The 26104-nt window shown below is 52.0% G+C and overlaps 6 protein-coding genes across 11 annotated transcripts; 5 read left to right on the top strand and 1 right to left on the bottom strand.

The window, feature by feature from the left end:
- The first annotated feature begins 452 nt into the window (after window positions 1-452).
- LOC120901113 (pre-mRNA 3'-end-processing factor FIP1) lies at window positions 453-3023 on the top strand. Its single transcript, XM_040308855.1, has 2 exons — window positions 453-2568; window positions 2644-3023. The coding sequence occupies exons 1-2, from the start codon at window positions 587-589 to the stop codon at window positions 2777-2779; spliced, it is 2118 nt and encodes a 705-aa protein (XP_040164789.1). The 5' UTR covers window positions 453-586; the 3' UTR covers window positions 2780-3023.
- Window positions 3024-3665: 642 nt separating this feature from the next.
- Window positions 3666-10445, top strand: LOC120901214 (kelch-like protein 5). Of its 5 annotated transcripts, none has more exons than XR_005739290.1 (6): window positions 3666-4812; window positions 6054-6114; window positions 6953-7514; window positions 7600-8418; window positions 8489-9229; window positions 9428-10445. XR_005739290.1 is itself a non-coding variant. In XM_040308949.1 (6 exons), the coding sequence occupies exons 1-6, from the start codon at window positions 4641-4643 to the stop codon at window positions 9500-9502; spliced, it is 2028 nt and encodes a 675-aa protein (XP_040164883.1). In that variant the 5' UTR covers window positions 3666-4640; the 3' UTR covers window positions 9503-10445. The 5 variants fall into 5 exon arrangements, 4 of the variants coding, with proteins under 4 accessions (XP_040164883.1, XP_040164970.1, XP_040165114.1 ...); XM_040308949.1 differs by having other exon boundaries at window positions 8489-8827; XM_040309036.1 differs by having other exon boundaries at window positions 8489-10445.
- A 131-nt stretch (window positions 10446-10576) lies between these two features.
- Window positions 10577-17401, bottom strand: LOC120901421 (glutamate--cysteine ligase). 2 transcript variants are annotated; one of them, XM_040309481.1, is made up of 5 exons: window positions 17195-17401; window positions 14060-14453; window positions 12934-13678; window positions 12082-12855; window positions 10577-12011 (listed from the first exon to the last, which is right to left on the bottom strand). In XM_040309481.1, the coding sequence occupies exons 2-5, from the start codon at window positions 14319-14321 to the stop codon at window positions 11843-11845; spliced, it is 1950 nt and encodes a 649-aa protein (XP_040165415.1). In that variant the 5' UTR covers window positions 14322-14453; window positions 17195-17401; the 3' UTR covers window positions 10577-11842. The 2 variants fall into 2 exon arrangements, with proteins under 2 accessions (XP_040165415.1, XP_040165332.1); XM_040309398.1 differs by lacking the exon at window positions 17195-17401 and adding an exon at window positions 15973-16362.
- Window positions 17402-19680: 2279 nt separating this feature from the next.
- On the top strand, window positions 19681-20724 carry LOC120896450 (keratin, type I cytoskeletal 9-like). The gene has a single exon (XM_040300579.1). The coding sequence runs from the start codon at window positions 19681-19683 to the stop codon at window positions 20722-20724; it is 1044 nt and encodes a 347-aa protein (XP_040156513.1).
- A 614-nt stretch (window positions 20725-21338) lies between these two features.
- Window positions 21339-22413, top strand: LOC120893941 (glycine-rich cell wall structural protein-like). Its single transcript, XM_040296193.1, has one exon. It carries the CDS (start codon window positions 21443-21445, stop codon window positions 22274-22276), a length of 834 nt encoding a protein of 277 aa, XP_040152127.1. The 5' UTR covers window positions 21339-21442; the 3' UTR covers window positions 22277-22413.
- Window positions 22414-23186: 773 nt separating this feature from the next.
- On the top strand, window positions 23187-24482 carry LOC120893940 (glycine-rich cell wall structural protein 2-like). The gene is made up of 2 exons (XM_040296192.1): window positions 23187-23408; window positions 23479-24482. The coding sequence occupies exons 1-2, from the start codon at window positions 23342-23344 to the stop codon at window positions 24291-24293; spliced, it is 882 nt and encodes a 293-aa protein (XP_040152126.1). The 5' UTR covers window positions 23187-23341; the 3' UTR covers window positions 24294-24482.
- The last annotated feature ends 1622 nt before the right edge of the window (window positions 24483-26104 follow it).

Here is a 26104-nt window from a genome sequence, read left to right as displayed (position 1 = left end):
ATGGGAATGGTATTTAAGATCTAGTCACTATTTGCTATTATCGATTTAATGTTCCTAAACCATTGCCGAAAAGAAGAATCACATAATAATAGCTGAATAATAAGCTATAGCTAGATGAGTTGCATTATCTAGACAACAAATCAAATTATATTCAATTTTACAACCGTTCTCGTTAACTCTCCCATCGCGGGCCATCGTCAGCGCGTGTTAGTTCAACTGTCATTTTGAATTCCACAGCTATCAAATCACACCAACACAATGGTCGGTCATTGTATTTAGAAATTGAACCAATTATTCGATTTAGATAAGCAAACTAAAACTATAAAAATGCCAAAAACTATTTATTGCTTCGAACAATACGTTTCTTTCGTAGATTTCTTCTCAAATTAGTTTCTCAAACGTTCGATGCTCGCAGAATCGCCCACCGTGTGCCAGATGCTGTCATAGCTGTCAGCGTGATTGTCAAACAAAACGAGAAAAACACCGATTCTAGCAACGCCGCGAAAATAGTGTGTGTCGCGAATTTTGTTGAATTTATTTGCTTTTTCTGCTACTTTCTGCCACCTGGCCGCACCCGCGCGCAACCATGGCGGACGAAGGGAACGAGGACAGCTGGTTGTACGGCAATTCGGGGCAGGATGGGCTGGCGAGCGACTCGGCCGCAACTGCCGACGCTGATCCGGCTGCGAGCGGCAAAAACAACAACGCGCTGTGGGACGAACAGGAAGACTCGCAAACCGCAACCGGAGACGCCGGCGGCCTCGATGCGGATGGCAAACGGCGCGGTTCAAACGATCTCGGCAGTGGAGCACCGGACGGCGCGAATGGACACTCGACGCGGGAGCAGCAGTGCGACGACAATGCGATGGATTCGAGCGATCTGCGTCAGCCGGACGGGGCGGAACTGGACGAGGGACAGGACGATTCGCACCTGATGGATGACGATCGAACGGAAAGTGTGCTGCGGGAGGAAGAAAGAGCGTCGAAGCGTGGCGAAGCGGAAAAGGGTGACGACGGTGAGATAGCTGGCGATGGCGAGAAGGCGGGAGAGAAGAGCAAAGCGGATGCGGCCGATGGAAAGGATAAGGCGGACGAGGGCGCGAAGGACAAGGGCGGCTTGAGCGACATGGAAAGCGATATCGACAGTGACGAGGATGACGACATTAACGTGGTGATTGGAGACATCAAGTCGGGTCCGAGCTACAACATCATTAAACAGCGCGGCCCGATCATGCCCAACCAGCAGGCTGCCAATGCGGCCGGTGTGACGGACAAAACGAAACAACCGGCAGGGAAGTTTAGCATGGAAGAGTTTGAGAGCGTGGGCATGATCAATGGTGTGCCGGCGCACGAGTTCAGCATCGATTCGCTGGACGAGAAGCCGTGGCGCAAGCCGGGTGCCGACATTACGGACTACTTCAACTACGGCTTCAACGAGGAAACGTGGCGATCGTACTGCGAGCGGCAGAAGCGCATGCGACAGCACGAGAGCGGCGTCGGCATGGCGGGACTGACGATAAACAACCCACAGGCGGCACCGCCTATGGGCATGATGCGGGACATGCGACGGTCGGGCGGTCCGATGGGCGGTGGCCCGATGGGAGGCCCGCGCAAGATGAATGGCCCGATAGAGGTGATCGGTGGCGGACCTGGCGGACCGATGGGCGGTGGCGGCCCAATGGGTGGCAGTGGCGACCGGGGCGACAGAAGACAGCGCGACGACGGTATGGGCATGTCGAGCCAGCCGAAGGAGAACGTCATTCAGGTGATGACGGCCGATCGGCGGGAGTACAGCCGGACGGTGGTTGGAAACAAGTACGATCCACCGATGGGTGGTGGGCCGCCCGGGTTCGGTGGCGGACCGCCGGACTTTTACCACCAGGAACCGGATTACGGCGACTACTACGATCCGATGCAGGAATCGCAGTGGGGCAACGACAATGGCAATTGGCAACCGTCCGGCATTAAAACGCTCACACCCTTGCCGCCGATGATGCACCCGAACATGGGTGGCATGGGTGGCCAGCAGCAGCACATGGACATGATGGGTGGTGGTGGAGGCGGTGGTGGTGGTGGTGGTGGCGGCGAGCGGATGGTAATGCCACCGCCCCAGCAGATGCAGCAGGGCATGGGCGGTGGTCCGGGTATGGGTCAAGGTGGCGGTGGCCGGCTGCACCCGCCCGGCATGGGTCCGGGAGGACCGCGCGGTGGTGACATGCGCAATCCCAACGATCGCAAGCGTGGCGATCCGCGCGAACGCGACCGTGATCGAGAACCGCCGCGCAGAGATCGGGAACGGGATCGTGGACGGGATCGGGAGCGTGAGCACGAGCGGGACCGTGACCGGGATCGTGAGCGAAAGGAACGTGAAAGGGCGGGCGATCATCGATCCGAACGAGAGTCTGGGCTCGTCGCGCCAAAGGAAGAGCTGGTGGTAGATCCAATTCTTGGGCCCGTAGCAGTGGTTCCGCCTGGACCACCGCAGACGGCCGGTTCCTCATCGTCCTCATCGCGCGACGACAAAGACAAACGTTCCGCCAAACCGGATCGTCACAAGGAACGCAGCAGGTAGGTGTAAAAGGAGCCACTTCATGTTGTTAGCTCGGAAAACTAATTTAACACTTTTGCTTTCGCTTACTGCAGCCACCGTGAGCGATCCCGCAGCCGCGAACGATCCAAATCGAGACGTTCCGACAGGAGCAGGGAGCGGGAGCAGCGAGAGCGACACAGTCGCGATAAGAAAAAGTCTCACCGGAAGGACAAAGAGGACGGAGAATGAACGGCACCGAGCGGGCGACGGCGACGGCGGCAACGGTGTTCGTCATTGGAGGACACAAAAGTAATGAAATTTAGCATTGTAAGCAGTGGCTCGCTGCGAAGGCGGGTTGAGATAGGGAAAGATTCGTATTTGGTTCGAGGAAGGCAGGCAAACTCTTTAAGCATATACATCGGTACGTTAGATGTAAGATGGATGTATCGTACAATTGTGTAGATAAAATACAAATCAGCGCAAAACGTGAATATCGTGTGGGATGAGGTACCTAATGGTGTGTAAAGGTGTGTAGAGGAGCAGAGGGATGGAATGAACTAATATGCATGCGATATTCGTAGCAGGACTTATGGGAGCATTCCGTCTCCCACTTTTCTATGGGATCTGTGCCACAATGGTGTCCTAATCTTGTTCAGGACGTTGTGTTGCCATGGTCCGAAGATACTCGATCTGAATCCATCTTTGTCTTCATCCGATGGAATGACTGATAGAGATCTGCTGCTCGGGTGCGGTAACTGCTGGATTATTGTTCACAAAAGAAGCTACGGAGTGTGTTTTGTCCACTTTTGGCAACGCGAAACGCCACGACAGCAAATGCATCCGACACATCGATTCGTTCATCGATAGAAAAGTATTTTAATTGCAAAAATCATCGCAGCATCGTGCATAAAAATCGAAAAAACGACGATCGCACACCCTGCGAGTCCGAAATTGCGCCTCTTTTAACGGTCTGCGTGAAAAGTTTCAGCAGAAATTTAAATTATCATTTTACACTGAAATCTTTCCCAATGCGCCGGGCAGCTGTAAACGGAGTCGAAAGATCCACCTGACAGCAGGTTTCCCTCGCAGCGACTCGCACTCACACATAGACAGCACGCCGTGTAGGCAAGGGAAAACAAAAACAAAACTCACCTCTTCTTCATCTTCCTACTGCCGCTTTCTTCAACGCCCCCCGCACCACTTGTGCACGCTTGCAGAAGTCACACAACACAAAGAAAAGTCAAGACGCGCGATGTCGCAATTGGTGCAGCGCACGGCCAGCAGCCCCACAGTATGCCCCGTCGTGCCCTTCTGGTCGTGGTAGTTTGCTGTTGCCGTTGAGTGCGGGGACCACGGAAAACCGCGTAAAGCAGACTGATGGGGAAAAAGGCACCCCAGCCATTCAGAGCGTCATAAACAGTGTGTGCAAACTGCGGCACCAGCTTGGTAGCGATCGGGGTCGGAGGTGTGTCGACGCGTAGTGTGTAGTGTTTGGCTGTGTGTGACACAAGAAAATAGAATCCCTTCGGGCAGACTCCGGATAGGTGGTAGAGTGCGCGCGGTCCTTCACGGGGTAACGAAACAGCGAGTCACGGGTGACGACGACGACGACGCGGTACACAGCGAACGCGGCACAGAAGAGCAACAGTGATCATTCTGGTTTCGTCTTCGGCAGCAGCAAGGCACTCGACTCTTCCTCCAGCAGCAGTAGCTGAAGCTGAGCGAAGCAAACGAAACTCTGGGATAAATAATTCGACGTCGTACAGTTGGTAGACTTACAGCGACAGCCTACTTCGACGGACCCACACAGTAGTGGAGTCGGAAAGGTGGCCTAAGTGTGTGTGTGTGTGTTTGCAGTGGTAGTATGCAAGTGTGTGAGCGCATAAGGAAGTGATTTACGAAGCCCTTCTCATCCTAGCAAGGGAGCCGTGTGAAGCAGTGTGTGTGTGTGCTCATAGTAATTATCCAGTAGCGCAAGTAGAGTTGCTAGCGGACTGCCGAACTACTACAGTACAAAGCCAAAACACGGCGATAGGATCCCGGGTCTACCTCTACAGTACAGCGCAGCGGCACATCACAGCCATTTAAACACAAACACAGCAGCCACAGGATGAGCAACGAACTGTCCTGCAAGGGAAGCCCCACATCCAGTGCGAGCGTCCGCGCCAGCCTCGTGACGGACGAGAGCCACTTCAGCCTGGCCAGCCTCAACTCTTCCGTCAGCCAGGACGAGTTCTTCCGGTGCCGCGATCACTCCGATGTGGTGCTGAAACGAATGCAAGGTACGGTCACACACACACACACACACGAATGATATCCATTTCGAAACCTGTCCACACGTTGCCGCCAGCCTCTTCTGCACGCTTCACCCTAGGTCAACGCACGATCGGCCCATAGTCCCCCACAGCAGTCGCCGCCGACTCGATCACCGCGGCACAGGTTCAAGGTCTCTTCTCCCAGGTCTCTTGCCGGAGTCGAGTCGCAGCCCCCGAGCAAGTTTCTTACTGCGTAACCATATCGGGAGATGCGAGCTTGGGTGCTGTTTCTTATGCTTCTTCGAACAAGGAAGTGTTACACGGCGCGAACCGGCCGCTCGGTTGCGCACAATTGCTTGCCGTGTTGAGTCACAACATCGAAGGGGGGGATTTGTGGGTTATAAAACTATATTGCTGGAAAAGAGGACATGTTTTTTGGTAAGCATATATAGCCTTTTGATAACGGAGCATTTTTGGGGTTTCTGTTGGTGCCGTGTTTTGGGCCTTTTGCGCGCAGTCAGGCGGCACGAGCTCGGTGCGTTAACGGTCATAAATCAATGCGTGACTTAATTCAAATTTTACACAACATTGCTCCTTTTTTGTTACAAAAACTTAGTAAAAACTATCAATTAAAATACAAAAATTACCGTCCTTTGTGCGTGAAGAACATCAACTCCAAATCTCAATTGATTTTAAAGCAAACACAAAGCTTTGTTTCTTTTGTATCCGGCTGCCCGGCTGCCCTATTAGACAAAGAAACGTTTATCCAAACCTTTCCTAAAGCATTTTCTATGGGGACAGTGACACGCCTTGCACAGGGTCTTGCTCTTCAGGAAGTGAAAATGTCATAAACAAGCTCCTCGCCATTCTTTCCCCGCACCAAAATGATGGACGGAGGACAGATTTTTCCTGGAAACATAAACCATCCTAACGTGACACGCACTTGCAAGACCGCGCACAATCCTTTGTATAAAAAGGGGGACGCGGCTTCAATTCCCTCTCCCCACTAAAACCATGTGTCATCATCATCTGCCGTTTTGTGGTCGTTTTTGTCTTTTCCGGATCAGAACTTGGAGGTTAGGGAAATTCTAATTACTAATTATACCGTGCGTTGTCCTCCGGGGGTCGCCATGTCATTCGCCTCCCCGTCCGTCGTCAGCCACATGCAGCATGTTCTGTTTCGCTGTTTCGTTCGCCGCCAGGTTTTCTTTCTCCTGCCGAGTCTCGATTTATTAATTCCCATTTTCTGGTGCCGGTTCTATTTACAGACTACCTCCAGAGCGAGAAGCTTTGTGACGTGGTGCTGATCGCTGGTGTCGACGGTCGACGGTAAGTGTTTGCGTGTGCAACAGCACAGTTCAACCCCCCAGGTTCCAGACACAGATGGAAGGCAGCAGCATTGCACGAATCAATCGCAGTATGCCGCGCGTTAAACGGACACGGAACAACAAAGCAAACGATCTTAACCTTTCCCAACCATTTGGTGTCTCAATGCGGATTGTTTTTCTTTTCTTTTTTGGCGCGCGCTCGCTGCTGTTTATAAACATTCACCGTCCGAGCGACTTGCGGGAGGCGGAAAACTGCGCCACACCACGCCCAGACCCAACGTAACAGAGACGCATTGGGGGTGCTGCTGCTGCTGTTGTTACGAACGCGAAGTAGACGCGAAGACGCAAGAAAGATGAGCACGCTTTCTGTTGGTTGGTTCCGCGTCAAATGCACGCGCAAATGTAAACGTTTGTCCCCTCACACTCCTGCGCATCGCATCACGAGACAACGAGCTAAATTAAATTAATTTACTAGGGCAGGGGGGAAGATGGGATTTGCTCCCGTCGGCTTCTCGGTCGCGTAATAAATGATGAGTAAATCGGGCGCGCCTCGGCTTCTCGAGTGCATTTTTTACGTCCTCTGGGGACAGTTATCGTGTCTATTGCCGGCCCATGCACTTGACCTCACCGCCGGTAGGACGACGATGCCGTTGGACACCGTAAACGAGCTCGATTCATTCATAATAATTTGATTGTAAGCCCATTTAACGTTGCATTCTGCTGTCCGTTGCATTATTTATCGCCGGACAACGGTTGACATCAAGCGATAAACATTTTATAACGCGCAATGCTTTGCTACCCTCCTTTCTAATTTCGCTTTATCCACCACTTCCCTGCAGAATACCCGCCCACCGGCTGGTGCTGTCGGCCTCGTCCGCCTACTTCAGCGCCATGTTTACGGGGCAGCTGCGCGAGAGCCAGCAGGAAGAGATCACGCTCCAGGAGGTGTCGGGCGATGCGCTCAACTCGCTCATCCAGTACTGCTACACCGGCGCGATCGAGATCCGGGAGGACACAGTCGAGACGCTGCTGGCCACGGCGTGCCTTCTGCAGCTCAGCACGATCGTCGGCGCCTGCTGCAACTTCCTAGCCCGTCAATTACATCCGTCCAACTGTCTCGGGTTTTCGCTGTTTGCCGAGCAGCAGGGCTGCACGGCGCTGCTGAAGCTGGCGACCGCCTACACCTGCCAGCACTTCCAGCAGGTGTGGAAAAACCAGGAGTTCTTCATGCTGGACGCCGCCCAGCTCGCCAATCTGCTGCGCAGCGACGACCTGAACGTGCCGAACGAGCAGGAAGTGTTTCACGCGCTGATGGCCTGGATCCAGTACGACGCGGAGGGCCGCAAGCGCCACATCCCGGAGCTGTTGGCACTGATCAAGCTGCCACTGTTGCAACCTTCGGTGAGAGAGCGCGAGTTTGTTTCGTTTTGGTGGGGGCGACGTCCACTGAATGATCATTTCTTTCCCATTTCTTTCCTTTTTGCAGTTCATAGTGGATCACGTGGAAGCACTGTGTGGTGGTGCGAACGAGTGCCAGCAGCTCGTGATGGAAGCGTTCAAGTGGCATCTGATCCCGGGCCGCCGGTCGCTCATTTCCACCTCACGGACGCGGCCGCGCAAGTCGACCATGGGCCGGCTGTTGGCGGTGGGCGGTATGGACGGGCACAAGGGTGCGATAAGCATCGAAAGCTACGATCCGCGGCTGGACAAGTGGACGCTGCTGAAGAATATGCCGACCCGGCGGCTCCAGTTCGGGGTGGCGGTGCTGGAGGACAAGCTGATCATTGTCGGTGGCCGGGACGGGCTGAAGACGCTCAACACGGTGGACAGTTTCGATCTGAACACGATGTGCTGGAGCACGCTGGTGCCACCGATGGGTACGCCCAGGCATGGGCTCGGCGTGGCATTCCTCGAGGGACCGCTGTACGCGGTCGGTGGTCACGATGGGTGGAGCTATCTGAACACGGTCGAGCGGTGGGATCCTTCGGCGCGCACGTGGAGCTACGTTGCGCCAATGTCGGCCATGCGCTCGACCGCTGGCGTGGCGGTGCTGGGTGGCCGTTTGTACGTGATCGGCGGCCGGGATGGTAGCGTGTGTCACCGGACGGTGGAGTGTTACGATCCGCACACCAACAAGTGGACGCTGCGTGCGCCCATGAACCAGCGGCGTGGTTGCGTTGGAGTTGGTGTGCTGAACGGGTTCCTGTACGCGCTCGGTGGACACGATTGTCCGCCGAGCAATCCGGCCGTCTGCCGAACGGACACCGTGGAGCGTTATGATCCGACCACGGATACGTGGACGCTGGTGAGTATCACTCACTGAACATACACACACACAGAGAAGGGATGAGATTTAACCAGGGAATGTGTTGCAGATTGCATCGCTTAGCGTCGGCAGGGACGCGATCGGTGTCAGCGTGCTGGGCGACTGGTTGGTTGCCCTCGGCGGGTACGATGGCATCCAATACCTGAAGATCGTCGAGCAGTACGACGCGGAAACGAACGAGTGGACCCCGATCGCCCCGGTCAACTACAGCCGGGCCGGCGCTTGCGTCGTCGCGATACCGAACAGCTTCTCCAATCCGGCCTCGACGACCGGTGGCGTGGCGCTGCCCTCGACCAGTGCCGCCAATCCTTCCTCGCCGAACAATGCCATCGCTGCGTCCTCGTCGTCCTCCGCGGTGAATGTTCCGGTCGCCAACAACAGCACCACGGTTTAGTACCATCTTCCCATTTACTCACACTCCTTACTGCCCCGCCAGTGTGTGTGTGCGTCTGTTGCTTTTGTGGTAGTGCAGCACCAAAGCAAATAAGTGTGATTATTATCAGCCGAAGCTAACCCCTTCTGCCCTCCCCCAGCATGATTCAGCTGCTTATTACTGCCCGTTTTGTTTCGTACTGCTCCTCCGGTACGTCCCCTTTGCGGGACTGGTTGCAGCAAACTTTCCCCAATCAATGCATTCCGACCCAGTAATGACGCATTCCGCTTAACCTCCAGAGTATGTTTGCATGAGCAAAAGCTTATCTGCGTGTGTGTGTGCTGTGTGTTATCATAATACGTTTAAGGTGTGATTCTAGGACAGCCCTTCCTCCCAATTCCCAATTCTCCGAAGAGTGTACGTGCGCCCATCGATGTACGAACGGGTTCGAATAATGCATTTCTGTGTTTTTTTCTTCTTCTTCTTCTTTTTTGTTTCATTTCATTTCCTTCTTTTTTATGTCTGGTTCTTCCAATAATCATTGTTTGTGTGCGTGTGTGTGTGTCTGTCCAAACACATCCAAATTCATCCAAAACAACAACAAAAAACTATCAGGGATGGCGCGGAAGTACCAGTGCCAGCAATTATTACTACCGCAGACATTTCCGCATTTGTGATTACTATGTGTAAAAGGGGGACGAGACAACGAAGAAAGGAAGGGAGGAAGGAAGGAAGGAAGGAAGGAAGGTATTTAAAAATAAAAGAAGAGATTTCATATGTACTAAAAAACAAAAAAATATGAGGAAAGGATTTCCGGATTTCGGAAGAAAAGACATGTAAAGGACGCGAGAGATAAAGAGAGAAAAGCTGTCGAATGAGAATGGAAAAGTGACCAAGTAAAGGACTTATACAGGCACACTAGACTTATTAGAACCATGGAACCGACTTCCAGCCCTTGCCAAAGGGTGAATGATTCGGATAAGGAAGTCAAAAAAAAGCACTGCTTAAGCATCTATCTATTCTCCACGCAAACGTTTGACGAAACTGTGATTTTAGTTTTTTTTTAAGAGACAGTGCGTTTCTTTTACTCCCACAAAAATCAAAACGAACTATTTGAAATTGAATGAAAGTGAACTGATGATAAAAAGAGACAAAAAAAAGAACTGCCCCATACTCACGCACCTGAAGAAGCCTTCTAGCACAGTAGTCCTTGGTTTGCCTTTGCGAGCCGGATTGCGAATATGGATGCCAAAGAAAGACGTCGTCGTGTGATCATCATCGTCCCCACAGCTTAGCAGGAACCACATCCCACCACCACCGCCCGGCCTCAGTGAGTGATTTAGGTACCTTTTGTTTGCTGGCTAGCTACAATGTTTCTGTACTACAAAACACACGCGCCAACAAAGCCAGCATTGCCAGGCGAGCTCTGGCGTTGGTGCGCTATTCTTTTGATATATGGTAGTAGAGATAGGGAAAGCATTATTTTTCGTACCATTTTTCATTGCTCTACAACGGAATCAAAAGAGGAAAACATACATACAAGAATTAGTAGAATGTAAAGCTATAAGGTAACACAGATGCAGATATAATAAACTGAGACACTTTCACGGTGTATACAATTTTGTGAAAAAAAGTTTTAAAACACTTCACTACCTAACGCTTACCCTAAATCCGAATTTTGGTGTTTTTTTCTCAATATTTCTCTTACTACTTCGTGCGCACGCACGGTCCAAATCCACACAAGTAACACCCGCGACGAATGGCTTCGGTTTAAAGAAAATCTAATATAAATCTATGTATATTTCTGTATAACAATTTGTTCTTCGTGCATTTGCTTGTTGCTGCCCTGGGAAAGTTTCTTCTCACTCCCGTTTACCCGTACCCGAACCCGGCATTTCCCGGGAATGCCGCCGCCGGCACGGAGTAAACGGTGATCGATGTACACATTTTGCATTTTGCATTGTGGTCGTCTTTGTATAGTAAAAACTTCCACTGCCCTCCCCTCGCCCTCTTCGCGCTTCGCCTTCTGTTCTGTGTTCCGTTCTGTTCAGGTCGCTAGGTGTAACAGTGTTCTGAGAATGTGTTTGCTAGTTTGCTTAGGTGCTTGTAAACGCTAACGCTTCCTTCGCGCTCTTCGTTGTCCTCTGCAAATCAAAGCCAACAAACCAAAAGTATGTGAGGAAGAGGATCGGGGATGTTTGTGTGTACGTGTCTTTGGAATTGAAAAACAAATGGCAGAGCGGATGTGTATCGCTTCCAGAACTGAAGACGAACTGGGGATGGCAAGAGGATGGGGGGTCATTAAGATGGTGCGTGCGCATGGTCCACAGACTTACACGATACATAAAAAATATCATTGCAACGTAAACTTAACAAACAAACTGTCTAACCTTACTTTGTAAAACGTATGCTACCTTGTGCCATACTTTCTTCTCTTAACAACACCATGTGAAGCACACACACACCTATTTGAACAATCAGCAAATCATAAAGATAATAATAGAACAATAATAATAAAAAAGAAACAGCACAACTTTTCCCCCTCGCAATCTGGCCCTGTTTTTGGCGGGTTTGCTTGCAAAACCAGGGGTTTGTTACCTTCCGGGGTGTCGTCTGTCTGTCTCCCCTCCAAATGGGAAATGCATTTGCTGTACGGCGTTGTGAGGAACAAGAATTGCATTCCTTATCCCGTGCAGCCGTGTTATTCGTCCTCGACAACCGCTGCTTGAACGAGCCTGCTGACATTGAACATTGAAATACCCGCATTCGGTGTTTGGCGCGCCAGAGAAGAAAACGGAAACGGTTTTCTCCCTTCCCGTTTTGTTTTGGTTCGCTCCCGGCACACGAAAATCACCCTCCAACATGTGTGAGACCACCACCACCACCACCATTGCTGTTCCCTTTTCGGTGACTTTAGTTAAGTTAGGGCAATGGGGGAGAGGAGGCAGAGCGTGTAAGTAGATTAGCCGAACGGTTTCACGGCATTATCGCACTCGCTAAAACTCAACGACAACGACGACTACTTAACTACTAACATCGCTTGGTGAGATGCTTCTCAATCGCGGCCGGAATGTTGTCCGTCGTTTTCGAGTTGATGTTGTTGCCGAGCAGCTCCGGGCAGGCCAGCACACCGTCCTGTATGTCCTTCGCCTTTCGCAGCAGATCGTAACAATTGCCCTCGCTGATGACGGAATCGTGCCTGGGAATGGGAAGAGGGGAATGTTAAACGAGTGTGACCGTTAAAGTCGCCCTCCCGCCAGCACACTTACTTGTACTCGGGATGGGAAACGACCTGCTGCCGTATCCAGCTGGCCGTCGTCATCAGCTCGCCGGACGCACGCTTCTGGATCAGCTTCAGGTACTGCTGGATCGTGCAGTGCGTATCGGCGTCCACGTCCATCGACCCGAGGTAGCTGTTGATCAGCGGCACCAGGCCCGGGAACGTGCCCTTCCCATTGATGATCTGATCGATCGTCATCAGCTCGTACTCGTCCGCGGGCGCCTCCGACGTCGCTGCCTCGTCCGCGGTGCCATTCTGCCGCTGCTCGGCTTGTGATGCTGCACCGTCCGCTCGCCCTTCCTCCGGCGGTATGGCGGTGATGTTTTTCTTAAACCAAAAGCGCTCCGTCAGCACCGCGCCCCGCTTCTGCGAGTTTTGCATGTTTTCGTCCACCTTGCTGATCGGGATCAGGAAGTCCAGCTGGTACGAGAGGATGACGCGCGTCAGCAGCACGACGAAGCACACGATCGCCGCATTCTCGAAGTCGGTCAGCTGGGCCTCGCACGGCCGGAACTCGACGCGCCACCCGATCGGGGAGTTGGGCGGCGGGGGCTTGAACCGCATCGTCTGCCAGTTGGTCGACTGGATGTTCTCGAAGTGGTCCGTGTCCTCCCGGTCGTTCTGGTGCACCTTCTCGCTGAACAGCGACACCGAGTCGCGTATGAACAGATGCGCAATGTGCTGCGCCAGCAGATGGTCGATGTCGCCCTCGCGCAGCCGCTTGTACAGCGTCTCGTCCAGCACCAAAGGCACATCGTTGTATCTGTGGATGGATGGGAGGAAACATTACCGTTAGCAGACCCTTTTTGGAGATGAAAAAATCGCTCTCGCCTTTACGTACTTCTCTCCCGCCGGCGAGAGGTAAGAATCGATCGAATCGTAGCGTGACTTGTAAATGCGGAACCGATCGTTCTTCAGCGGCTCCTCGCCACGCTCCTCCCGCGTGCGGCAATCGACCGAGGCCGAGATCACGTTCCACCGGCAGTCCACATCGGTGAGGAAGCCACGGTACGCCGGACTGGCCGCCGTCAGCGCGAGCATTATTGGGCACATCGGCGTCAGCTGGTCGTACAGTGTGCGCGCCTCGCTAATGTTGCACGCCTGGAACGTGAGCTGCAAACAGCAGCAACCCATACCGAAGCCCATCGCGTCCATGTGCACGTGGCTCGGGTGGGACGGTATGCTGCCCTCGACCGGCGTTTGCGTATCACGATCCGGGTAGATCGGCAAGTTGATCGACACCTTCTCGCCCCGCCGCTGGCGAATGTTGCGCGTCAGCGTCTTGAACCGCGGATGGCCCGGGAAGATGGCTTCGTCGGGGAAAAAGTTCGACCGGGCCGCGCACGCCTCATCGTCCGGCGTCGGTACCGCCGGTGGGAACGTGAAGCGCGGACATCCCAGCCGCGGGAAGCTGGTGATCGACATGACGAACTCGTTCTCCGGCAGCAGGGCAGCGACCTCCATGCGCCGATAGCGCATGTTTGCCTCGACCACGTTGAAGTGCGCCAGCAGACCACCGTACGGCTTGCCGGGCGTACCTTCGATCATGTACGCACCGTACTCGGGACGCCACAGTGATTTGACTCCTGGAATGGGAAGGAAGCAGGAAACAATGTCACGATCACGAAACATAATACGCCGTATTTCATTTCAGCCATTCCCATCCCATCCCATTCCTCCCACCGGGCTCCGGAATGTGAACGATTTAGCGGACAAGTCGGTTTTATCTCACTCGTATCGCCACACCACTAGGAAGCACACACAGCAAGCGGCACGTTTCGAACGTGATAGCGCTCCGATCACGTGTTCCGTATCTTGCGCGATAGATCATTGTTTTTGCCGCCGCCTGCTTGCTTCGATGCAGCACTCCACACGGTTCGGTTTCGGTGGCGCAGACACGAATGCATCTGCGTCAATCACCTCATCCATCATCATTTTCCCTTCATTTTTTGTTGATTTTTGCTTACCTTGTGGATCGGCCGCTTCCTTTTCGTTCAGCTTGGCCAGAATTTCTTGCGCCCGCAGCGATACCTGGACCGCGCGCTGCTTATCGTCGAACCGGACGATTATGTACTCCACCTCGTCGCCCCACTTCAGCACGTCGCCCTGGCGGTCTTTGAGGCGCGCGAACAGATTGATAAACTGCTCGATGCCATGCTCGCGGACGTGCTGTGCCAGCGCCTTCGTTTCATCCCACGTCAGAGGACTGCCTTCGCTTAGCAAACCCATCCTGGTGTGTCCTGGTCGGTCGGTTGGTTGGTTGGTTGGTGGAACGTCGGTGTTTTGGATTTAGTGTGACACGCGTTGAGCGCTAGGGTCCGATACAGAACAGGTTCAGAGTTCAGAGAACACTTTGAAAATCTAAAATGAAAAGAATGGGAAAATATATTAAATACTGCAGTACATTTCAAGCCCTTTTTAGTTTGCTAAATAAAGTGCTAGGTACTAGACATCTTATCTCCAGCAACTCAACCGTTCGCTCGTTGTGCTGTGTTGTTCTCAACTCGATAGTGCAACAAGTGCCTGCCTATTTACCCCCACAAATATGTATCTAGCGAAGGACGGAACAATTCACAGCGTTCCATTCCACTAGCACGGCTGTGCGCACTGGCAAGGACAAGAGGACAGGAAATCGGTTGCTACAAACATCAGTCACAAAGTTCCACAGCATTTAACTACCATCAGTTCTCATTCAATAGAGAGCTGGGTAAGGCTGCATAGAGACCCAGCACGCTCTCGCAGTACACGTAACGTTCCCCGAGCGCAACGGTTCGCGCCGGGTGGCGTTATGATGCAAAGCAGGGGGGCACAAATCGTGACAAGACACATTTTTCAGCTTTGCTCTTGCCCGAGTAAGACGCGGATGGTGTGCGAGAGAGCGAACGATGAATTGGATTGGCATATTGCCTAAACCGCGCCATCCGTACCGCGTCTCCCACGGACCGATGACTGATGACTGAGGCGGCTTCGTTTAGCGCCACTTAAACGTTTATTTACGAGCGAAGCGAACAATTTTAGAAAATGAGCAAAAAAAGAGCTAAAACATACTTTATCGCGCTTGACGTGGGAATAAAATGATACAAATCAAATCCATGCACGCTGCCAAAGCGCAGCGATAAGTGAACTGCGATTAGGATGATGTTGATGATGATGATGGAGCATAAAGGAGTATGCTTTCCCGGCACAACATGTATTACGCAACTGACACGAACATCCAGCACGAAGACTCCAGCCACCCAGGAGGCCCAGACCTTGGCAATGGATTTATGCTGTCCGTGTGAAATCGTGCACACTACAGTTTCACTGTTTTGCGAGTTCAACCTGTGGATTGTATTTCGAACGAACAGGCACGCACCGCACGATACACACAGCAACACGGCGCGGGTACAGAAGGTCGCAATCAATAAAACTTGCCCAGCCAGCCGGTCCGCTTGTTGTTCGGGTTTCCCTTGGCATTCTTCATTCTCCCCAATGCTGCCAAAAAGAAAAAATAACTACTAGCGACTCGATTTGTTTTCACTTTCCATACACACACCGGCTGTTGCCATCGCAACCCCGGGGTAGGCTCCGTGTGTGCCTGGCTTCGATTTTGAGAGAAACGGTTAGAACGTTTGACTATCAACCGGACGACACACGCAAAAAAAACCTCAAAGAACGTCTTCTTCACATCTCTCCGCTTTATACACTGCATGCACAGCTTTCGACCGTCTTCCGATTTCACTATATTGCACAACTGATATGCAGGGGTTTTATTTTTGTTTTCCTACACACAGACACATCCTCCTCACGCCAGTGGCGTAATTGTGGCGACTAGAAGCGGGAATGGAACCAGGAACAAGACACAAACACACACACACACCAACGAAAATACTCAACGCACTTTGGGAGTTTCGGGAGTCGGTTCCTTTCGGGAAGCAAGCGTAGACGACCTCCTTCGTGCAGAAAACCGTAGAAAGATGACCCAAAGACCAAATGGCAGGGCTCTCGTAGACGTGCCGCGTAGCAGTGCCGTGTAGCAGACAAGTTCAACAGTGAACCACGCTTCCGTACGGGTCGAAGGTTTACTAAATACTAACGCGCGTTCTTCTCGCTGCTAGAGCTGTTAACCTCGCCCGGGGGCCTAGTCTCGCTGCTATCTGTCGCGCTTCTCGCTCTCCTCCCTAGCCAATGACGGCTGATGATGATGACGATGACGATGACGATGGATGGAAGCAATCAGCTACGTAATGGGTTTCAATGTGTGTCCACGGAGCGACAAGTACCAACCCCGCGGTGGGGTCGTTATTCGGTCCCTGCGGCCGCTGAACAATCGAACCAATGCCAATAAGTGATGACGATTCCAATGCGCCCGTTTAGGACCGTTTGTTGCTGAAGGAGGAGGACGATGTGCGTTTTCGCGGGAGCAGGGGCAGCGGGGCCCCGTGCATTGCGTTCATACACGGCACCGGGCTCGATATTTGCTGCACTGGCGATAAAATCAGTATCGGAATGTGTAACAAATCGATTTTGCTTACGGGGTTGGTTCAAGCGTGGGTTTCTCTCATTCGCTCGGAAGGAAGGCAACAATTGCTGGAAATGGTATTTTTGACTGCAAAGATTGATCTCTTTACTGGATTTAATTTACACAACCTTACGTCATCGCAGTATCCGCGGCGGTAGTAAAAATAGGAATCGGCGGACACATGACGATCGCTTCAGGATGTTCTGGAACACAAGACACACCAGATCTTTATCAAGTGGCCGGTGCCGCGCGGCTATCTTGCAAGTCACGGCCTACTCTTGCCGTAGGCCCCTTGCGTTCGTGTAGAATCATGCTCAAAATGATGTCACTGCTTAACCTCACATGCCAATGTTGATGCAACGGCCACGGCGCGATAACATCATAAACCCAGCCCTAACCCAGCGACTGCAAGCTGATAGCGATTCTACCGTACCGTAGTATCAGTCCGATAATTTTGATTTCCAAGAATGATCCATTTTGGAGATGTTATTTTCGCTGTTTTTCTATTCCTTTACCCTGTTTTTTGCGTTTCGCAATCACAACAAATCCCGTTCCCTTGCTTGAGGTACTCTCTCCCAGCATGGAGTCAGTCGGCGCTTACCCGGCACTTTAGAACTGTTGCTGCAAATTGTGCACTTTTTAGCAATTTTCACTGCACTACTTCACACGCTAAACGACCACGGAGGTACTGTACGGTAACTGCACCTTTGCAATTTGTTCCACGGAGGCAATTTTTCGCCAATTCTTGCAATTATTCGTGTGCTGGAGCGAACGCGCGTGTTATTTACATTTATTTTTCTTTTCTTTTTTTGTTGTTTTATTGACATTCAGCCGCTGTCATCGTGGGGCGCGTGAACATTGACAGCACACCGTGCGAGCTCGGCTCAGAGCTCTGATCACAATGGGCGATTCACGGGTTTGAAATTTAAGTTTGAAAATTTGGATTAAATCGTTTTTTTTTTAAATTAAAGATCTTTTTATTTTTTTTTAAGTAATTGTTGAATATATTGAAACGTTTCTATTTGTTAAACTATCTTTTTTGTCTTTTATTTTCTCAAATTACAGAAACACCGATGCATTTACTGTGCGTTCTGGAGGGATCAATCGTGAACCTATTTGACATAGGAACTGAATCCATTTCGGTACTGAAACTCAAACCCATTTCGATTTGTCGCATCCAATCTTTATTTATGAACGAAGCTATTCTCGTTAAAATACTGACCACGTATCATTCCTAAATGGTTCCGAACCCATCCAGTTCCAGGAACAGATTCTCCAAAACTGGTTTGGCAACGAAGCTACATTCTCAGGTAGCCAATCGAATTTCTACCAAAAACTTTAGACTACAAACTGGGCCGATGGGGTCGTAAAACAAAGCTAATAAATGCAATAATCTTCAAGAAACGCTCCATTTAAGGAACCTGTTATGAGCCCCACACAGCTAAGAACTACTAAAAATAGTGTGATTTAAACGCATAGATACTACATTTTAGCAAAAACGTTCCGATGTTGAGAATTCGTATTCTATGTTCCAATTCAGAGCGGGGGAAAAAATAATGGGCAGTTAAAATTTCATACCAAAAACCTGTTCCCAACAGCCTGAGAACAGATATCATTTGGGATTTGGTATTCGGTACGAGCGTGTTCTTCCGTTTAGTATCTAATCGTCCTTCACGTTGAAACCGCACTGTAAAACTTCGCAACTTGAAGAAATCATCTGCAAAGATGCAATTTAAACGCTCCCTTACGATTGTACCGTTGTTGCTGTTGATCGTCCTGGTAAATGCATTTGCCCTGGTTACTGCCGGGATTCCCCGCCGAGTGCGTAGAGGTAAGTGTTGGCGCCCGCCCGCGCGCTAATGGATTCCATGCGTGCATATATTCATAATCCGGAAACAAGATGCACCAAGCGGGTTCGATGGCTTCGGGGTTAATGAGCCTGCAGCAAAGCAGCACATTACTGGTCGTGTCGTGTCGGTTTAACCTATGTTCCCTCTGCACTTTCAGCAAATGAGCCACAAACGTACCAAGCGCGCGAGCTGCCTCCAACATTTAGCGTCGTTCAGCCAGAAGTCTTCTTTGTGTCGTACGGAGGTGGAGCAAGCAACAGAAACGGAGATATTAAAATAACGCCACAAACGATCCGTTATTAATCCGTTCCTTCGGAATTGCAATGTGGGATGCAGATTGGGGTTGAGCTTGGAATGGAATGCTGAATGCAGTAGAACAATAAAGAATGAAACAAACACACAAGCAATCTTCTATTGCGATCTTCAAACGATCTATGTACAAGGCGATTACAAATCATACAAACCCTAGGAATACCGGTTATTCTGATGGGTGACATCGTGTTCCGCTCGTAATCGGTCGCGATAGCTCTATTAGACCCGCGTTGTTCCTGATGGATCCGATAGCGATCAGCTCACAAAAACTGTTCGAAGGTTATTCGATGTTTGCGACATTGATCAAATTAATTTGCTCATTTCTGCAGAATTTTAGCAACATGTTCATCACAATTTCAGGGCCAGGGCCACCGAGCGGATGGAGCCTCGACTTCCGATCTTGGCCGACTCGTCCCCCGGGGTTCAACTAGCGCACGGGGAACCGGTTCCCCTAACGAATTCACGCCCCGACAACGCTGCGGTTGACAGTCGCGTACGCTCCGTGCCGCCACCAGTAAGAAAACAAGTTTTCTCCCGGCTGATAGACGATCGAGAAGCGATCGTCCAACAAGTCCGAGCCCCGGTGCGTGCTGGTGCGTGTTTCGGAGGGTTTTTCCCTTCTATTAGGCAGAAATGGACGGCCGGGATTTCCATTCCCTTGCCAGTAGTCGGGGCGAAAGTAAGCTGCGGCGGAACTGCAGGGCCCGCCTGGTGGAAGTTCCGCCGCTATCAGCTGTTTTGATGCAGTGTCGGGACGGAGATTGGCTGTGGCTGTTATATAAAAATAGAACCTATTGCAGGGAGGGTAGTCAGTCAAGCTACTATCATCGTTCCATCAAGTAGTTCGGTTTTTGCGGTAGCCAACGAAAGCGCACACCCTTGGAAGCATTTCTCCAGCGTACTTCCGATAGTCCAGTTCGTTACAATGATGCAGCAGCAGCTCGCATTACTTCTCACCGTTGGTGCACTGGTCGTCAGCGCTTACCCCACCGATCTTGGCCATCATGGTGCTGGCAGTAGTAGCGGTAGTGCCGCCAGCAGCAACTCACAGTCGGCTTCCGGTTTTGGCGGCTTCCCAGCACTGCCCGGCTTCCCTGGGGCGTTCGGACCGGGACAAGCGTCTCAACCGCTTGTAGCTGGTCCGGTCGGCCACGGTGCCGGTGGCTGGAGCCCGGACGTGTTCGGTAAAGGGTTCCCCTCATTCCCCACTCACGGTGGCGGTGCGTCGTCCAGCAGCAGCTCCTCCTTCTCGAGCTCGTTCTCGTCGAGCCACGACGGCAAGATGACCGGTTCCCAGTCTCAGGCACAGTCCGGAAGCCACGGTTCGGGCCACGGTTCGAGTTCGGGTGCCTCGGCCGGCTCGCAGTCGTTCAGCAAGGGCGGTGGTCACGGGCACGGCCATGGCAGTGAAAGTGGCAGCGCGGCCGGTGCGCAATCGATCTCGCACGATCATCACGGACACCAGGGTTCGTCGGCCGGCGCACAGTCGCAGTCCCACAGCCAGGGCGTGCACGGGCATGATCACGGAAAGGATCTGCACAGTGGCGCCGGCGCACAGTCGCACTCGGCTGGCCATCACGGCGAACCGCAGGGACATCTGCAAACGGGAAGCTCGGCCGGAGCACAGTCACAGTCGGCTGCGGCTGAGCAGCAGCACGGCCATCTCCAGACGGGAAGTTCGGCCGGCGCACAGTCCGTCTCGCAGGATGTACAGCATGGACATGGCGGTCACGGCCATGGGCAGAGTGGTTCGTCCAGCTCGGCCGGCGCCCAGTCACAGTCTAGCCATGTGAAGGAGCACGGACACCATCACGGACCGGGCGGCCATGGTTCGGGACATCATGGGCAGCAGTATCACCATGGAGGAAGCCAAGGAGGTGAGGGATACGGAGTGCGCATAAGTGCGGACGAGTCGAAGGACGGTACGGTGAAGAAAACGGAAAGTGAAGCGTGGGTATGGAAGGACTAAGAGACTAGCAGAGTGTGTCCAACGAGCATTGCGTATTTATGACCATTAGCTTGGCTAATGAATGTAAAATAATAAACGAAACAAACCATATGTACAGCTGTTGCGTCTTTTATATGCCCACAACAAAAATGTTGAGAAATTCCCTACTCGCGCGCAGCGTAATTGCCGTAGTTATTCCCTTTTTGGGTGAGTTTAAGTGTCTAGGCAGGAGATCACTAATTACACTCATAAGCAAAGGTCCAATTAGCGACGTTCAAACCTTTAAAGATCATAAAATTACAAATCAAAGAGTTCATTCAAAACAAAAGAGGCGGTTTTAACCATGAAAATGATGCGAATGTCCATTCCCGTTTCGATCTTCAACGTAATCTTCGTTAATTTATTCGGCAGAAGTGCTCCAATCATGTTGCAGTTGAAATAAACCTCCTCAAGTTCAATCTCAAGTTTGACTACTGCACATTGGCTTATCGCACGGTTAACCCAAAGTCGGCAATGTTTACGAACTGGCTTATCAGGCAGGTCGAACTGGCGTAGAACCCAGGAATAACCACTGATAGCTGGAGCTATTCGACGTAGGACGCAGCATACCGTGTGTACGTATCGGTGTGTTTGTGTGTAGAATAATCACTTTCGAACCTTCTTCGGTCCTGCGCGGACCTGCTGAAACACCAGTTGGTTCTTTTCCCCCTTCGAAGCAGTTCAGTTTAACGAAGAAACCATGTACTTGGCATTGGTTAGCGTGATAGTGGTGGGAATAATAGGTACGCATCCCACGACCGGTCAGCCTGTCGCACAAACGCAAAGCGCATCCGGTGCGTCGAGTGGTGCCGGAGCGCAACAAGCCGGTCCGGCTGGCTTCGGATTCCCTGGGTTCAATGGAGCGGGCGGCTTCGGTGGTGTCCCCGGGCTAGGGGCTGGATTCCCTGGAGCAGGCTTTCCGTTCTTCCAGCCCCAGGCACCGGGAGCGGGTGCTGGTATGGGATTTGGACCCCTGCCAGGGTTCCCACAGATGGGGCAGTTTAACTTTGGCATGCCGAATGGGCAGGGTGGCAGTTTCGCCTCTTCCGGATCGCAGTCCTTCTCAAGCAGTAGCTCCTTCAGCGGTGGACATGGATCGGGCAGTACTGCTGGCGCTGGCTCACAATCGGCAGCCCACAATGGACAGCAGCCGGAGCATGGTGTTATTGGTACGGGCAGCTCCGGGACGGCACACTCCGAGCAGCAACCTGATCCGGAGGGGCACATCGAAACGTCGAGCGGAGCTGGCAGTTCCAGCCAGCAGCAGAGTCACCCCCACCATGGCGGACATGGTGGACACAGTGCCAGTGGTGCCGGAGCACAATCGCACAGTGCTGGAGGTGGCCACGGACAGGGCGGCAGCGGTAGTGGCGCTCAGGCCGGATCAGGCTCCTCGTTCGGACCGGGCGGACGTCACACGGAGGTCAACTTTGGCAACGGTCCCGGTGACAGCTTCGGGGTGCGCATCAGTACCGATGAGTCGGCCGATGGAACGGTTAAAAAATCTCAAAGTGAATCTTGGGTGTGGAACTAGGGAGGGTGGCGATGGTGTCGTTTTACGTATTATGTGGGTGTTATGGGGGAATATAACGATATAACGAAAAAAGCAGGAATATGACGATAATTCCTGCTCTGCAATAAAAAGCTCACACAAATGTTTACAACTTCAAATGCCGCTTTTTGCATTCCACGAGAGGTTTCCCAGCGTGATCGGACCCGGAATAAACAAAACTTCATTTCAGCCGGCACGCAACGCTGTCAAGCTGACCTCATAAGTCTCCCTCGGCACGATCGCAATCAAATAATTCATCGATCGATGATCAATTCGGGAATATCCGTCCTCTCATCCATGCACCCTTCTGCTGCCCGTGTTTCGTCGTGCAATCTTTGCGGGATGGCCAAACTCCACAGCAAAACATCGACAACAAATTGGGCAAAAATCCAACCATGACTTTGACGTTCTCTTGTTCGTGCACATCCCGCAGCCCAATCACCGCATCAAACACGTCCAAGACGTACGTGTGGGCTTTACGCACTGCCACAGAGTGTGTGTCCGGAGTGTCTTCCTCGCCGCCACCCTCATCTCATTCGCTCATCTGCTATATTTCGCCTCCGCCTCTACGTGATCTAGGTGTGATGTTTTGCTTCTCCCCGGCCGGTGGTGCGGTGATCCGGCAATAACAAAACCCACATGTACCAGTGTCCAACTCCGGGAGGGCTTTTGCACGGCTTAGCGAATCTTGCGACGAGATCGAACGCGCGCGTGTGTGTATGGCAGATGTAATATATGTGTGTGTGCGACTTTTTTGTTGCTGCTGCTTTTGCCCTCCTCCTCCAGAACCCAAACCAAGATAAGGGTTAGATCGGATTCAGGTCGGATCGAGCGCACCGTGGAGCGGAAGGTACCGGGCGGGCGAGTCAGCAGGACACGAACCTCTCGGTCCGATTCGTTCGTTTGCGGTCGGTTAAAAGCGGGACGCAGTGCGCGTAATTGAATCACATCGAGTGAATGAAGCTGGTGCACGGAAGCTTTTTCAATCAGCGGCCGTGTGTGTGTCTTACCTCTTGAGAAGTGCGATCATTTGCAGATCATCGAACGATGCCGTTATTGCCGGCGCAGCTGCTGCTGCTGCTGCTATCCATTGCAGCGTTTGGGCGCGATGTCGGTAAATAACTGCTGGATGTTTGCTTTGGAGCTTTTGCATCAGCTGTAGCCATTAATCCTTCCATTTTCAGCTGCCTATGCGAACGGGTTCAACTATAACCAGTATCCGCAGGCGCAGGTGAACGCTTGGACGCAGGCCTGCCGCAGCTTCCAGGCGCAAGCTCTCGCCTCCCAGGCCCAACAGAATCAGTTCTTCAGCAACATGTTCCCGTCGTTCGGACTGCCGCCACTTCCGTTTACCGATCTTTGCTCGCAGGCAGCGTTCGCTTCGGCCGGTGCCGGTGCCAGTGCCGGCACGTTTGGCCACTCCGGCGGCGGTGGCGGAGGCGTTGGTGTAACTTCCTTCAACAATCGATTCGGTGGCGACGATGGTGGATATGGTGGTGGCAACGTGCAGGGTGTGAGCATCAGCAGCAGCTCGAACGGGTACGGCCAGGGTGGCACTACGGTGACGCACTTCGGGAATGGTGGCGCCTCCTCGAACTACATCCCGCACGGCAATGGAGGCGGAATTTCCACGGCCAACCGATTCGGTGGACAAAACTCGGGCCAGGGCGTGAGTGTGTCGTCGTTTGGGACGGGCAACGGTGGCGGGTATGCAACGGCCACCCGGTTCGGTGACTCGTCGTCCGGTGGCACTACGCACTACGTCTCCAACAACGGTGGATCGGTGAGCTCGTACGGCCCGAACGGTGGCAGCTTTGCGTCGGCCAGCCGATTTGGAGGATCCGGTGGCGGTGGTGGCAGCTATGGAAACGGCGGTGGCTACGGAGGAGGTGGAAGCTACGGTGGAAACGGTGTCGCAGTCGGTGCCAGTGTGTCCTCCACCAGCCATGGCAATGGGCAGGGATCGGTGCAGACAAGCGTTTACAAGCAGCACTACTAAGAGACGGGCAAGACCCGGGGCCGCAGAAAACGATCGAAATCTGTGATCTGATCACGTCCATTAGCATTAGTAATCGATAGCAGCGGGTCTGAAGGCTTCCTTCGCAGGTCGTCATTATCACCACACAACGTAATCAACGTAATTGACATGCAATAAAGCTTGCTTCTCTCTATCTCGGCTCGGATCTCGGCACCTCGCCGTGTGTGTTTATTGTTGATTTTATTTCTTTCGACAATCAAAAAGGGAAGTCCCCGGAGGTTTTTGCAGACGGTTGTGAGTATGAAAACATTCCTCAAAAGGCACATAGTCCACATTCGCGTTTTAATTCGATTCGATCATTAAGCAGTAAACACAACACAGCTCTTCATTATTACAACATCAACAACACAACACAGCTCGTTTGGGTGTCTTTAAACTTGCATATGTAAAAATCTGCAAAATAAGGCTCACCAAAACAGAGACACAAAAAGCTTGTCAATTATGCTTGTGGGTCATATTTGTTGTTTCCTGTCGCAAACATATTGCGTGTGGATGTTACGATAATGTATGCGTAAACTTCACGCGAGATCTCACGCATATAATTTGCACATTCAATATTGTTATGTTATCTACTGTAAGCGTCCGTTTTAGAGGTTTGGACAAAGCGAGAGATAGAGAGAGAGACAGAGAGAGAGAGAGAGAGAGAGAGAGAGAGAGAGAGAGCGAGAAACACTTCAAAAATGAGAGTTACATAAGGCCCTTGCTGAAACCAGAACCCTTTGCCCAAAAGTGTCTGCCCATCCCAACCATCCCAAATTGGCAAAGGTAAGCGTGTGTGTTCGTGTGTGTATGTTTCGAAATCACATGTATGGGGCGGCTACAGAATTGGAAATTGTACGAACAACATATACACAACACAGCACAAAAAGCAAACAGCCTTTTCGAAATGAAAACAACCCCAAAACGGGGGGGCCCGGGCCTCGGAAACGGTCGCCACAATGCAAAGCGAATTGTGTACGGATTGTGCTCTGGGATAACCGGTTTCCATCCGGTATCAAGATGCCGGGAGTGACCAAGACAACGAAGACGAAGAAGACGACGACGATGATCTCCGATCTCCACGCGAACGGGGTGTAATGTGGGAGGGATGCAAAAGCAGGGACCAATATGATATCTTCCAGCAAGCACACACACACACACAGACAGACACACACACACTCCATCTGCAAGAAGAAGATCCCCATAATCCCGCACCACACCGAGATCACGACGCTGGGAGAGCTTAATGTGAACGAGTCCACCAACACGAACCACTTCCCAAAAGTCTTTTCTTGTCCGGTCCGGTCCGATCGTTCGACTTCGCTCTGGAGAAGCTTAAGATCGCTGCAAAGACTCAGTTCTGCAGGGCGAAACGCAATTAATGAAGGAAGAAGCTCGAGGAAGTACGGCGAGGTGATGATAGATTGAAACATTACTTCCCCCCCAGTTGGACCTTCTTCTGGCAGTCGTTGCTGCACGACTGCACGAGGTTCTAGGTTCTAGATGGAGCTTCATCGATCATGATCATGGCACTAACCAACCATCGGCCACGATCGCGGGCTCGGTTGTTTTGGTTCGTTGACGTTTGCTGATACTCGTGCGAAGGTTTCCGGTAAATCCCATCACCACCGCTCGATCGTGCATAAGTAGTAACGCATTTCGGACAAACCGTGACCATTGTTTGCTCTAGTATTTTGCGTCTTGAAGGTTACTCCAAATTGGGCCATCGATCCAGTTCTGTCTACATCCACATCCAACCCTGCTGGATGCTGGGAATTCCCCTAACGCGTTGG

The sequence above is a fragment of the Anopheles arabiensis genome, chromosome 2 (assembly GCF_016920715.1).
Source record: "Anopheles arabiensis isolate DONGOLA chromosome 2, AaraD3, whole genome shotgun sequence".
NCBI classification, from domain to species: domain Eukaryota; kingdom Metazoa; phylum Arthropoda; class Insecta; order Diptera; family Culicidae; genus Anopheles; species Anopheles arabiensis.
This window is presented reverse-complemented; position numbering and strand designations above follow the sequence as displayed.

Bases quoted from the DNA above. Each gene is read 5' to 3' on its own strand.
- LOC120901113 (XM_040308855.1), top strand. From the start codon at position 587: ATGGCGGACGAAGGGAACGAGGACAGCTGGTTGTACGGCAATTCGGGG. The intron at 2,569-2,643 runs GTAGGTGTAAAA...CGCTTACTGCAG, and splicing joins CGTCACAAGGAACGCAGCAG to CCACCGTGAGCGATCCCGCA.
- LOC120901214 (XM_040308949.1), top strand. From the start codon at position 4,641: ATGAGCAACGAACTGTCCTGCAAGGGAAGCCCCACATCCAGTGCGAGC. The intron at 6,115-6,952 runs GTAAGTGTTTGC...ACTTCCCTGCAG, and splicing joins GCTGGTGTCGACGGTCGACG to AATACCCGCCCACCGGCTGG. The intron at 8,419-8,488 runs GTGAGTATCACT...AATGTGTTGCAG, and splicing joins CCACGGATACGTGGACGCTG to ATTGCATCGCTTAGCGTCGG.
- LOC120901421 (XM_040309481.1), bottom strand. From the start codon at position 14,321: ATGGGTTTGCTAAGCGAAGGCAGTCCTCTGACGTGGGATGAAACGAAG. The intron at 13,679-14,059 runs GTAAGCAAAAAT...TTCCCATTCCAG, and splicing joins GGAAGCGGCCGATCCACAAG to GAGTCAAATCACTGTGGCGT. The intron at 12,856-12,933 runs GTACGTAAAGGC...ATCCATCCACAG, and splicing joins CTCTCGCCGGCGGGAGAGAA to ATACAACGATGTGCCTTTGG.
- LOC120896450 (XM_040300579.1), top strand. From the start codon at position 19,681: ATGATGCAGCAGCAGCTCGCATTACTTCTCACCGTTGGTGCACTGGTC.
- LOC120893941 (XM_040296193.1), top strand. From the start codon at position 21,443: ATGTACTTGGCATTGGTTAGCGTGATAGTGGTGGGAATAATAGGTACG.
- LOC120893940 (XM_040296192.1), top strand. From the start codon at position 23,342: ATGCCGTTATTGCCGGCGCAGCTGCTGCTGCTGCTGCTATCCATTGCA. The intron at 23,409-23,478 runs GTAAATAACTGC...TTCCATTTTCAG, and splicing joins AGCGTTTGGGCGCGATGTCG to CTGCCTATGCGAACGGGTTC.